Below are 12851 nucleotides of genomic sequence, written 5' to 3'. Positions count from 1 at the left end.
AAGTTTTTTCACTCTCTCTCCATCACATCAATTTTTAGCCGCTTGCATGGAGTATTAAATGTAGGTAAAAAAAACTAATTACACAGTTTAGTTGGAAATCACGAGATGAATCTTTTGAGCCTAGTTGGTCCACGATTGGACAATATTTGCCAAATAAGACGAAAGTAATATTATTTATGGGGTTTAAAAAATTTGCAAAGTGAACCCGGCCTAAACCGGCCCTAAATTCGAGTGACGTTGTCATTGCCCTATTTCTGTAGCTGCTCACTGTCACTGCTCCGACTGCTGCGAGCGCAGTTCCTGGATCTGCTAATCTAATCTAACCGCAGTAGAAACATCTCCTACCGTCCTACGCCATCCAACGTGCAGCTCCTGTAATCAATTCAGGCCAGACCCCCTCCCTCTTCCTCTGTTTACTGTTCTGCGCCTCTGCCCTGACAGGCATCCCATGCAGAATTTAACACACACATTTATCTTGCCCACCCCTCATTTCCCCACAGGCCCCACCACCACCACGGCCCCAACGCACGTGAAACGTCATTCGTCGTCGCTGTCTGCACTCCACTGGCCCCCCCGCCCCGGATCCCACCACCGGTTTCGTGCCGCGGTTGCTCTGCTCACACCCACGCCACGCCCCACGCTTGCTCCGCTTCCGGCCAGCGCCCCCCCCCCCCCCCCCCCCCAGCCCCCTGCGATTTCGCGCACGTCGCAGGGGCAGAAGGGGCAATCCACGTGCCCTCATTATTTATTAATTAGGTCAACATGAGTCGCGGCCTCCCACCCCACGCTGCCCCCGCTACCAGACGGGCCACTGTCCCCAAACTGCCCTTCCCACCATCCCCTCCAAAACCACCACCTAGCTCGCTCCCTGTCTTCGTCCCCCTCACTCTGCTCCCCACATCCTGGCCCCGCCAATGGCCGATTCGCCAAACCATAGCTCCGGGGACCTCCCCGCCGGCGCTGGGGGCTCGCCGGAGAAGCCGGTCCTGGCGGATCGACGTGTGGCTGCGCTCGCCGGCGCCGGCGCGAGGTACAAGGCCATGTCCCCCGCGCGGCTGCCGATCTCGCGGGAGCCGTGCCTCACCATCCCCGCCGGGTTCAGCCCCGGCGCGCTCCTCGAGTCCCCCGTCCTCCTCAACAACTTCAAGGTGATTTACCGCGCCGGCCCTGTAACTGTCACCCGCGCCACTCACTTCTCCCGTGGGATCTGCGAATTCCGGGGCCTCCATGTCACGCCCAGGTTGATTCGGGACGGGGGGAAAGAGGGATTCCGATGCGCATTAGCTTTATGGCCTAGTTTATGAGACATTTGCGCCGGTGGGATTTGCTTGTGGCGCCGGAATATCGCGCTTTTGCCCCGCTCTTTCGCATTTCCGGTGGTGATATGCGGCTTCTGGAGCTGCCTTTCCCGCGGGGTTCTCGGGGATATGGTTGTTTTTGCTCGGCTCCTCCTTTTGGGGCGCCCCTGCGCCGTCTATTTGGTGCGGGGGGTGATGGGGAAGGCTGTTGCTTGTGCGTCTGGGGGAATTATTCTGTCCGGCACACACTTGGTGGCTCAGAGAACAAATCATCGCTCGGCATTTCTCTTGTGGGGGCTTTAAAGGGCCTTATTTAAGGAAATGTCTCCTCAGCCTCGGGTGGTATGGTACTGGTCTCGAGTGCTAAGGGATGGTACACTTCCATAAAGAAAACACCAGGCTGCTGGGGGAAGGAAAGAGTGAATTTTGCAGGCTTGCTTGGACTATGGATGACCATTTCGTTGCTATTGTTTCTTGAGATTGGTTTAAGTGCTGTTTCTGGTTTTCATTCTTCTTTCTGACTATCCACAACCCAAAATAAGTGAGGATAGGATGCTTGATTACAGATTCATAATTATTGCTCTGTTCCAGTTTGTTGTTACTGTTGACATTCTTCTCTGTTTCCGTTTCCGTTTCCAATCATTAGATGCTTGGCAAATATATTCTTCTTACTAAAGTAAGAATTAATGAAGTTAGTATTCATTTCAGATTTCACTGGTGGTTCTAATAAACCTTTAAGGGCTTAAATAATACTATATTGTCATAACAGAAACACTTTGAACAAGTTGTGTGAGCGTCGTTCTACACTATTTGATATTCAATAATTCATATAGATATAGTTTATCCTGCTGGACAAATAATCAAATAGCGTTGTTTCTATTTAGGTTGAACCGTCTCCCACAACTGGTACTCTGAGCATGGCTGCAATCATAAACAAGAGCACTCATCGGGACATACTGCCTTCGCCTAGGGATAATTCAGCTGGTAGTGGCCAGGAAGATGGAGGCTCTCGGGATTTTGAATTCAAGCCTCATCTCAATTCTCAATCGGCGGTATGGAACCATTATTGGAATGATTACTTTTGTAATTCTTCAGCAACATAGAACATGCATCTTGAGGGAGCTACCAAAAAAAACTTTATCTTTATAGCAACAAAGGGAGTTTAAGCATTTTGTTTGTATGATACCACTAAGGCTTCGTTTGGATGTAGATATTGGAGGGCTTAGAATTGAATTGGGTTGAATACCAAATCAGACTAGTTTTGGAAATGGATACAATACCAAAGGTATTGTTTGGATGCAGAAGAAATTGCTAGATAGAATTCAACTGAGTGGCAAATACCAATTCATGTTTGGATATCCATATCATCAAATTGGAATTGACAGACAACATCTCATCCCCTCTGCCGCCCGTTGAGCGCAGCCCGCCAGCGGAGGAAGGCAGGGAGCGGCGGCAAGGCCCGCCGACGATGGAGGCAGGGAGGGGCGGGGTGGCCCGTCGGCGAGGGAGGCAGGGAGCGCCGGCGACGCCGCCGGCGATGGAGGCAGGGAGGGGCGGCGCGGCCCGCCGGCGAGGGAGGCAGGGAGGGGCGGCGACGCCGCCGGCGATGGAGGCAGGGAGCGACGGCGACGCCGCCGGCGATGGAGGCAGGGAGCGACGGCGACGCCGCCGGCGATGGAGGCAGGGAGGGGCGGCGCGGCCCGCCGGCGATGGAGGCAGGGAGGGGCAGCGCGGCCCGCCGGCGAGGGAGGCAGGGAGCGACGGCGACGCGAGGGAGGCAGGGAGCGGTGGCGCAGCTTCTCATGTCGAAGACGAAGGGGGTGAGAGAGAGACGCGGGGGGACGGGGGCGACACGATTCCAGCGAATACGGAGGGGCTCGGCTCGGTATCAAGGGTGAAGGGGTGAGAGTGGGACCAATACCGGTTGGTATTGAGTTTCATTTCCAATTCCAAATTCCATGACATCCAAACAACGGCATTCGGAGTTAGCAATTCCAATTCCGAATTCTGAGTCTCAATACCTACTTCCAAACGCAACCTAAAATATAATGTAGAAATTATCTTTAAGCTCTGCAGAGGGAAGTTATAGTTCTGATGTACTTTACACCACTTCCTTTTAGCAGCATGATGCTCGCTTATTGTTCAATCCTTATCTTATTAGTATTCAGAGATACAGCTAATTTGTTTCAGTGTTTTACATTTTATAGATAGGATCATAGGAGCTCTATATTGCATTCTGGTTCATGGAATCAATTTGTTTTTTTTTTGTTCTTGTTTTGTATGAAAAAAACACCCCCTTTCTACTGTGTTCTACTATCTCCGTTCCGTTATAACAGGCGTATTCTCGTTTTTCATTTTGGCCATAATACTGGGTGGGCTGGAGTATCGAGGGAGACACTTAATTAGACCACTCAAAACCGAAACGTCTCATGCATGCAAATATCCCAACGCCGAAACATTACATGCATGGAACGGCACCTTTGGTCCATTAAATGAAAGAGTGGATGCAAACGTGGCCTGTATACTGCTGGGCGGAAACGGGACGGTTAGACTTCGTGCCCGGGGGCGGGGACACAGATGACTACGTGAGTTGATACAATTTGCATGTGATTGAAGTTTGTCCTTGGTATCTGCAAACAGCCTTGTCACGCCTGGTAAAAGGCAACGGAGGGAGTAGCACTTATGTGCATGTTTCTTTGACTAAAATAGTAATTACCAATTTACCAACACCTTGATCTGTTACCGTACTTTGATAGCTGTGTAGTTATCAGTAAGTTAGTTGGATAACATAACCGGTTACACCCCCCCCCCCCCCCCCCCCCCCACCCCGACCCACCCCACCCCGCCCCCCCTCTCTGCTGTTTATTTTGGGAGTTAGGGAGTGAATTTTGGCATCAAATTAATTTGAACTCTTGACTGTTATATTGGAATATGATTAACTCAGTTTTGTTGGGTCTAGTGCACGTTGTCACTAGTCTAAGTTTTTCTACTTGGATTTGCTAGAAATAAAAAGTAGGTGACACAGTTCATTATCATGGTTTGGGAAAAAATCCCTAGGGCTTTGCAAATGACTTACAAGGGGACCAGGGGCCTGCTATTGAGCGCCCAGTATTATTTTTTCAACTGAGTAACTGACCACATATGAGTGATACTGTTGTGTTTGTGGCTTTGTGTATACCACAATTTCAAGTCTGAATGAGTTATGGTTCTGTTACATTCTGGCTTGATAACCTATAAAATGCTACACTGGAAAATGGATTGATTAAGGAATATATGTTATGATTAAGTTTTAGGACAGTTCGAGGTGAAAAGGTTGCTAGTGTGCTTACACATTTACAACAAGCCTGCGAAATTAGAATATAAAGAGGAAAGTCTACAGGAATTTCATAGGAATAGTCCACGACCGAAGTGGTGTGGATGTTTCCTTATAAAATTTCCATGGCATTCTTATGTTGCAGTGCTGAAAGGATTACTCTTTCTGTGGCTTCGGTTATTATCAACAAAATAGGGTGTTCTAACTTCAACATCGAATGAAGTTGATATTCTTATATTTTGTCCCGAGTCTTAACTTGTCTACTCTCATATATGTAAAAATTTTCTTTTTGTATAATTGATACGTTTTTATGAAAAAACTTCAGTATTTATTGTGATATACCCATATGGGGCTTCTGTGTTCTTATTCTTGTTGACTTACACTGCAAATAATTTTGTATTCCATGACATTCATAGTGCTCACATGCAGGCTCCTGCGGTCAACAATCAAAATCATCATGACACCCCTATGCAAAATCATAGCTTAAATCATGCCTCACCATCTAGCAATTTGATGACTGAAAACAAACCTCTCTGCTCACGGGAATCGAGTCACACAGCAAATGTTTCAAGTGCTCCAAACCAACCTGTTTCAATAGTTTGTCCATCTGACAATATGCCTGCTGAAGTTGGTACATCAGCGATGCACCAGATAAATAGCTCTGAAAATGCTGCCCAGGAGGCACAAACTGAAAATGTAGCTGAAAAATCAGCAGAGGATGGCTATAACTGGCGCAAATATGGACAGAAGCATGTCAAGGGAAGTGAAAATCCTAGAAGTTATTACAAGTGCACGCATCCTAATTGTGAAGTTAAAAAGCTATTAGAGCGTTCGCTTGATGGTCAGATTACTGAAGTTGTTTATAAAGGGCGTCATAATCATCCTAAGCCCCAACCGAATAGAAGGGTAGCTGCTGGTGCAGTTCCTTCAAGCCAAGGTGAAGAAAGATATGATGGTGTGGCACCTATTGAAGGTGAGTGTGCCATGGTTTTTTGTAATTACATTTTTCCGGTGCATTGCAATTTCTACTTGAGCATACATATATCTATTTTGCTTTATGAAGTATTTTCTTGCTCATTTTGCATGTCTGTTTCAATTGCTTTTGTAACAACTTTAGTTCCTGAGTCTTCCAAATTCTTGAGAAGGAATGATTTGAACATACAATGATCATTTGATACTAAGTTTCTTAATGTTTACCTGTGACATTTTGTTGGGTCTGAGAATTTCTGTTATTATGCAGACAAGCCTTCAAATATTTATTCCAACCTCTGTAACCAAGTACATTCAGCTGGCATGGTTGATACTGTTCCGGGTCCAGCTAGTGACGATGATGTTGATGCTGGAGGTGGAAGACCCTACCCTGGGGATGACGCTAACGACGATGATGATTTGGACTCGAAACGCAGGTAAGACATGGTTTGAACTTTGGATTCAGTTTGCCCTAAAGGCTCTCTCCTCTCAATTGCTAATCCTGTACTCCACAACTGTGTGACTAGGAAAATGGAATCTGCTGGTATCGATGCTGCTTTGATGGGTAAACCAAATCGCGAGCCCCGTGTTGTTGTACAAACTGTTAGTGAAGTTGATATCTTGGATGATGGGTATCGCTGGCGCAAATATGGGCAGAAAGTAGTGAAAGGAAACCCCAACCCACGGTCAGTACTCATTTTGTTCATTATTTTTGCTACTATTATGTTTGCCTTCTTTTTTTTGTGTTTGACATTCCAAGAGAATTTGAACCATTATCTGATAAAGTCGGGTTACATTATTTGGACTAAAAACTAGGAAATGTTTGTAATCAGCATGTCTTATTGCAATTGATCATTTGCGTACCTGTTGATTTTTGGCCCTTTCTAAAAAAATTGTTATTACTATACTGGTTACTTGTCCTCTCTAGAAACTTCAATCCAGAGTGGAAATGACCAAGAAACAATAAAATTTTCTACTTAACGCTGATAAGCTGAAAGATTGACTTTCAACAAATTAGGAGGCAGATCTGGTAAAGATGTATGGTGGAAAGATGCAAAAGCTGCTATGGACATCTATCTCAAATATGGAGAAGGAAGCCTTCTTATTAAGATCTGTCCATGTGTCCCTTCAAGGTCCCTCAGAGCTAGAGTCCATTTATTCAGTTGATCTGTGCTGCCATTTTGTACTGTTTGGCACCTGATTTGGGCAGATACTAGCCAATACTATTATGATGTGTTCTATTCCCTTCGCATAGATTGCATCTAACTACACAAGATTTAAAGTAATGAGATATATGTAAAGTGTATAAGGAAGGAATATCAGGTGCTTCACATTTTTTATACCATCATACAAGTATATGTTGATTTATGTATATATCCTAGCCTATCGCCCTACCCTGCAAAAGTAAATTTGATGTAGAAAATAAGCATTGTCTTGCACTCTTTTCCAAATATATGTAGTTTGCATAAATAAAGTGTGTTTTTTATTGACATGAAGTCAAGGCAATTGGTTGGTTGGGATTTGTCTTCTACGCTTGGTCTTTTGGTTCGAAGCCTTTCATGTAGTTTAATTTGGCTGGGAAGTAAGGCTTGAAAGAACTTACTCTGAATTGGGTTGCTAGCTAGGCATGTGGACTCCAATTCATGTTGGTTTGATACCTATGGTTGCCAAAATTTTGATGTGGCTGTCCTGGTGATAAGATTGGCATGCCTCTAGTTTTCCGCACTTTATTTTTTTAAGAAAATAATGACACATTAGGCAGTGCGTTCATATGTAAAAACATATTCACTTCTGTTCTTGATTGCAGGAGTTACTACAAATGCACACATACAGGATGCCCGGTCAGGAAGCATGTTGAGAGAGCATCACATGACCCGAAGTCAGTGATCACAACATATGAAGGAAAACATAACCATGAAGTCCCTGCTTCCAGGAATGCAAGCCATGAGATGTCCACAGCTCCCATGATGAAGCCTGTGGTGCATCCTATTAACAGCAACATGCCAGGCCTTGGTGGCATGATGAGAGCATGCGATGCCAGGGCCTTCACCAATCAATATTCTCAGGCAGCCGAAAGTGACACCATCAGTCTTGACCTTGGTGTAGGTATCAGCCCTAACCACAGTGATGCAACAAACCAAATGCAGCCCTCAGTTCCAGAACCTATGCAGTATCAAATGCAACACATGGCTCCTGTGTATGGTAGCATGGGACTTCCAGGAATGCCTGTGACAGCAGTACCTGGAAATGCAGCTAGCAGCATATACGGTTCCAGAGAAGAAAAAGGAAATGAAGGGTTTACTTTCAAAGCCACACCTTTGGACCGATCAGCTAACTTATGTTACAGTAGTGCTGGTAACTTAGTGATGGGTCCATGAGTGTCTCAGCAGATGGTTATACCTCCATGAATCACATATTACCGTCGTCATGAAGATCTCTTCAGAAGATGTTCTACTGTGTATCATCCGCACATAATTGGAGGCGGTCAAGGTATACCTGGGAGCTGCAGCGATGACACATGATGTCTTTTGCTGTTTGGATGTACTCGCTGTATGTGACGCTGCAGCTCAACATTCGTTGTACAGCAAACCAGTTATGATTAATTAGATTGTGATAATTTGGTTATGTAGACTTCTTTCTGTACTGGAATATGGGATAGAACCAAAGAGCCATCCGGTGGCAAAGCTTTGTTATCGCCTGCATATGAACGATGCCAGTTTGATATTCAATATGGAATGAAATATATCATTCCACACTAGATTTCTGCAAACTGAGCTGAATTATTTCTGTTGATTTTCGGCCCCACTAGCGAAGATTTCCGAAGGGTTAGTTAAAAGGGTTGATGACCTTCCTGACTGAGATCACTCTTCAGAATGCACCCAGATTTTCAAAGCAAAACTGATTAACTGAAACATATACCAAAACTTACTACCACACATTATCAGGCTGGTGGTGACTGCCATCACAGAATCAGGCTATAGGTGTTCTTCCGACTCAGTATCACCACAGGCTTCCTATATATAGTTTTAGTGCTCAGCCAAACATATCTAAACTACTACGAGGTACTTAGAAAGTTACAAGAAACATTCTCCATCAGATCAACATTCTCTGAAGTCAACACTAGTGCCATGCCGATGAGACAATCAGGGGCCTGTTCTTCCACCCGAGGTAGAGCACGCCGTCCCTCTCTGCGAGCTTGTAGTCCGGCGAGTAGCTCTGCAGCAGCGTCTTGATGGTGGCGTTGACCAGCGCGCTGAGCGGGGACGGCCTGAACCCGGCCATCATCAGCCGTGCCTTCCACTTGCCGAACACCTCGTGCCGCTCCACCCGCTCCTCGCCCTCGCAGGCCACCAGGTTCACGATCTCCCGAGCCAGGCAGTGCTGCTCGATGTTGATGCGCTCCCTGTCGTCCCTCGGCAGCGCCAGGTCGATGGACTCGAATATGGCCGTGTAGTAGTCCAGCGTCTCCGCGAACCGCTGCGCGAAGGGGGCCGTGTTGGTGTTGGACTCCTGCTCCACCAGCGTGAGCACCTTGGGCGACAGGCCCTTCACCAGCCTCAGGATCCGGTCCCGGTGGTTCGCCGTGCTCACCGTCTCGTCGGGGACGTGGTGCAGCTCCAGGGTGAAGTTGACAACGACGGCTTCACCAGGGACGATGCCGAGATGCCCCTCCTCTACTTCGCTGCTGGAGATAGCGACTGCATCGAACTGAAAGGGCACATTGTAGAGGCCAGCAATGTGTGACAGCCTCCTGCCAACCAACTCCAGACCGCCGCCTCGGGCGTAAGCTGAGACTGAATCATCAATGCCGGTGATCCTCACGAAGGGTGGCCCGCCAGGCCTGGCTGCAAGGGCTTGAAGGGGAGAGATCCACTGAGCCCCTTGAGCGATGTGGAAGTCAATGATATGGATCCTGTCTTCTCCCTTGACAGCCTCGGCGATTGCGCCATTCGCTGACATGTAGCCGAACTTGAAGTAGGGGCAGGCCTCATACAGGAAGTGCATGTAGGAGAGGAGATCAGAACTCCTGGGCTCCTTACACTTCAAAGCTTTGTAGATTGAGCTGCCAGAGGCCGCGAGCCTGGCAACAAGACCTTCCACCATGTAGGCTCCCAGCCTCTCAAGTGGCTCACCAGACACTGAAACCATCTTCCTCAACTCTGGGATCATCAGATCAATGGCGTAGCTGTTGTTATGTTCCACTGCTCTAGCGCAGGCAATTAGCAGCTCCTTCAGGTTCCCTCCGGGCATGCTCATCATGTGCTTCCACTCGGGCTCCAATGAAAGTTGGTCTGCTATGGAGATCTCGAGACTGTTGGCGATCTCTGGGTCTGTCCCCAGCATTACAGCCTCAAGATCCTTCAGCTTCTGCTTGAGATCAGTAGGGTCCTCAGTGACACACGACGTGCTCACAGGTGATCCATTGCCATTTGTGGAGCCGGAGTGGCTGTCTTCATGAGATACAGGGCTGCCACTCCCAGCATGGACACTTTGACTGGAGGGAGAATCATGCCTTGAACAACCAGAAGCTGCTGAGGAGTCCAGTGTGTACTGCTTGTGAGTCTCATGGTCTTCAGAAGTAGCATCCGGCGAATGAGACCTCATGGTGTAACGATGCTGCTGCACAACATGGGTGTCCGAAGCTGACTGGTATGGATGACAGTGGTGTTGTGAGTTACCAGAATACAGGAATTGCTTGGGAGTCTGCCTTGGGACGTCGCCAAAGGGGTGCACCATGCGGGAAGTTGGAGTGTCAGCCATACTGGTCCAGTAGAGAGTCCAATAGACTACAACTCCAAGTTATCAATTGCTTCTGGTAAGACAAGCATGTCCAATTTTGAAGTCAATTCGGAGTTTGCAATTTGATTGCTGATATGTGTGATATGTCTTCTAGTTGTCTAGGAGTAGTTTATGAAGATACAACAGAATCTGCAACAGTAAATTAAGCATGTGAGAACAAAACCTACAAAGTAATGTACCAGTAAGAGAATTAGTACTTGAAGTTTGACAGTGAAATATGAGAACCAACTACACAGCCTTGTCCCTTACAGAAATAAATCTGGTGTGCTAACTCAACAATAAGCACTCAGAGAAGTTCCCAACTGTCACAAGTTGAGAATTAACTGCTCAGAAAGCAAGTTTTTTTTGAGAATTCAGGAGGGGCAAGAAGCCCCTACTGTTTAATACATATAATAAAAAATAGGTTGGTGTGTTTCTCAGAAAGCAAGTTGTGAAAAATCTACAGTTAGCACATACGTTTAACAGCATCTCTAGTCAATCAGGAAAAAAAAAGAGTATCTCTCCCTCGGAAAGGTTCTCTTTACTGAAGGTAGCATGCAGGTATTTTCATCCATGCTAATTCTGAAAGCCATGACCGAGCATATAGCTAGTTAGCCTAATCAGAAAATGCTACTCCCTCGATCCCAAATTATAAGTCATTCCAAAAATCTTGGAGAGTCAAAGTATCTCAAGTTTGACCAAATTTATACGATAAGATAATAACATTTATCATACCAACTAAGTATCATTAGGTTCTTCATTAATTATAAATTTGGTCAAACTTGATATGATTTGACTCTCCGAGATTTTTGGAATGACTTATAATTTGGGATGGAGGGAGTAGTTGTGAAAGCCAGATGTAGGCCAAATAGTAATCCCCAAAATCCTCCACTAAATTTGCATCTAACCCGGGCCAAAATAGGACCACAGCAGCACACCGAACCTCGACAAACACAAGCACGACCAACTATCTCCAAATTCGTGCTGACAGAAAGGGCAGGAGGATGCTGTAAGGCTGACCAAAGAAAAGCTACGATTCTGCGTCATGGTAAGAGATGTATACCGTACAGTCTCCGAACCAAACGTGCAAGCACGTATTACTGAGTACTGAACTGTGGTACGAACAGTCAACAGAAGAGAGGCTGCAGGCGAGAGTCATAAAGTATCACCATCGGTCTCGGAGAATTTTCTGCGGCAAACCAACCCCCGCTCCGCACAAGGAGTTTGACCCGTACGTTGAACCACTCCCGGCACAAGAAAATTTTTTATCCTCTTTATATATAAATTTTTCAGAAAATCAGGTGGTCAAAAGCTTCTAGATCTGTTGTTTTTCCGGTCGCGGATCAAGAGATCCGCGTAAACGCGTACTAACCACCACTCGTGTGCATCGTGCTCATCCTAAGACCTAATCGATTGACATGTTTTTTTTTAAAAAAAAAACAAGAAATTCCCCATAACTTCACAAAGCAAGGCCATGAGGGCATGAATGATGAATGTGCTGTACGAGCCTATGGGAGTTGTAGGCTACTTGTACTACTACTAGTAGTAGGATCCTGTTCTTGCAGGATACTGTATGCAGAAAAAACAATCACTTTTTAAGGAAAATGGAGAGAGTAAAAAATCATGATTCACCAAGAAAAGCCCCCTTCAGAGTTCAGAGCAGCTTCGTTTTACTATACTTTTTTTTTGAAGCTCCCACGTCTCTCAGCGTCACAGGGCACAGAACAACGAACTGAGAGCGTCTAGATCGGTTCACGCAAACCACTGCCACATGCTAAGGTAAAAAACAGCCGCAGTAAGACAGCGAGGCCCCGAAGCGGCACTAACAGGGGCAAGCAGAGACGACACGCAGTCCGAGCAGAGTTACAGGAGCTTGAACCTGAACCTTGAAGCAAAGCAAGCAAAACAGCAGCTTCCCATAATCCCATCCGTCTCAGTCGCCAACCGCACACAAGCCCGAGCTAGTACCAGCTACCCAAGAACAAGAAGGCAAGCCAAGGCAGGAGGCAAGCACATACCTCTCCCGTCGTCCGGCGGGCGCCCAGGCCAGATCCTTCAGCTGCTGAGGCTTCCGTACTCGGAGAGCGGACAGCCAGGCCCAGGTAGCTAAGCCCCAAGCTGGTGGAGCAGACAGGGAAGAACAAGGCACGCAGTAATACAGGGAGGGGGCGCGGTAGCTGGGGAGAAGACGAGAAGAGGCGTGGATGGTGCGCGCTGGGCAGTGGGCGGGCACGGGCAGGCAGGTTGTGATGGCCCGGGGAGTGGGATGTTTCCGCCGAGGGAGGAAGGGCAGTGGGGCGTTATCGGGGTGGCGCCGCGTATTTCTACCCGCGTCGCGCGTGGCGTCTCGCCGTGCTTCGCCTGTGCTCGCCCGTGCGCGTCGTCCGCGGTTTTCGTCGCGTGACGCGCGGGACCCGCAGCGCGCCTGTGTTCAAACCGTGGGTGGGTCCCGAGCCAGCCGCAGCACGGTGCACGCACTGGACACTCGCACC

At 47.3% G+C, this 12851-nt stretch overlaps 2 protein-coding genes across 3 annotated transcripts; one reads left to right on the top strand and one right to left on the bottom strand.

Moving 5' to 3' along the window:
• The first annotated feature begins 813 nt into the window (after positions 1-813).
• LOC136542503 (WRKY transcription factor SUSIBA2-like) lies at positions 814-8297 on the top strand. Of its 2 annotated transcripts, XR_010780714.1 has the most exons (7): positions 814-1148; positions 2183-2350; positions 5041-5584; positions 5852-6017; positions 6108-6266; positions 6599-6713; positions 7388-7524. XR_010780714.1 is itself a non-coding variant. In XM_066534975.1 (6 exons), the coding sequence occupies exons 1-6, from the start codon at positions 915-917 to the stop codon at positions 7956-7958; spliced, it is 1842 nt and encodes a 613-aa protein (XP_066391072.1). In that variant the 5' UTR covers positions 829-914; the 3' UTR covers positions 7959-8297. The 2 variants fall into 2 exon arrangements, 1 of the variants encoding a protein (XP_066391072.1); XM_066534975.1 differs by lacking the exon at positions 6599-6713 and having other exon boundaries at positions 829-1148; positions 7388-8297.
• A 217-nt stretch (positions 8298-8514) lies between these two features.
• LOC136542504 (chitin-inducible gibberellin-responsive protein 2-like) lies at positions 8515-12647 on the bottom strand. The gene is made up of 2 exons (XM_066534976.1): positions 12378-12647; positions 8515-10509 (listed from the first exon to the last, which is right to left on the bottom strand). The coding sequence occupies exon 2, from the start codon at positions 10339-10341 to the stop codon at positions 8701-8703; it is 1641 nt and encodes a 546-aa protein (XP_066391073.1). The 5' UTR covers positions 10342-10509; positions 12378-12647; the 3' UTR covers positions 8515-8700.
• Between the last annotated feature and the right edge of the window lie 204 nt (positions 12648-12851).

This window comes from Miscanthus floridulus, chromosome 3 (assembly GCF_019320115.1).
Source record: "Miscanthus floridulus cultivar M001 chromosome 3, ASM1932011v1, whole genome shotgun sequence".
Lineage (NCBI taxonomy): Eukaryota > Viridiplantae > Streptophyta > Magnoliopsida > Poales > Poaceae > Miscanthus > Miscanthus floridulus.
The sequence above is the reverse complement of the archived record's forward strand: the minus strand, read 5'-3'. Positions and strand labels throughout refer to the sequence as shown.

Bases quoted from the DNA above. Each gene is read 5' to 3' on its own strand.
- LOC136542503 (XM_066534975.1), top strand. From the start codon at position 915: ATGGCCGATTCGCCAAACCATAGCTCCGGGGACCTCCCCGCCGGCGCT. The intron at 5,585-5,851 runs GTGAGTGTGCCA...GTTATTATGCAG, and splicing joins TGGTGTGGCACCTATTGAAG to ACAAGCCTTCAAATATTTAT. The intron at 6,018-6,107 runs GTAAGACATGGT...CTGTGTGACTAG, and splicing joins GATTTGGACTCGAAACGCAG to GAAAATGGAATCTGCTGGTA.
- LOC136542504 (XM_066534976.1), bottom strand. From the start codon at position 10,341: ATGGCTGACACTCCAACTTCCCGCATGGTGCACCCCTTTGGCGACGTC.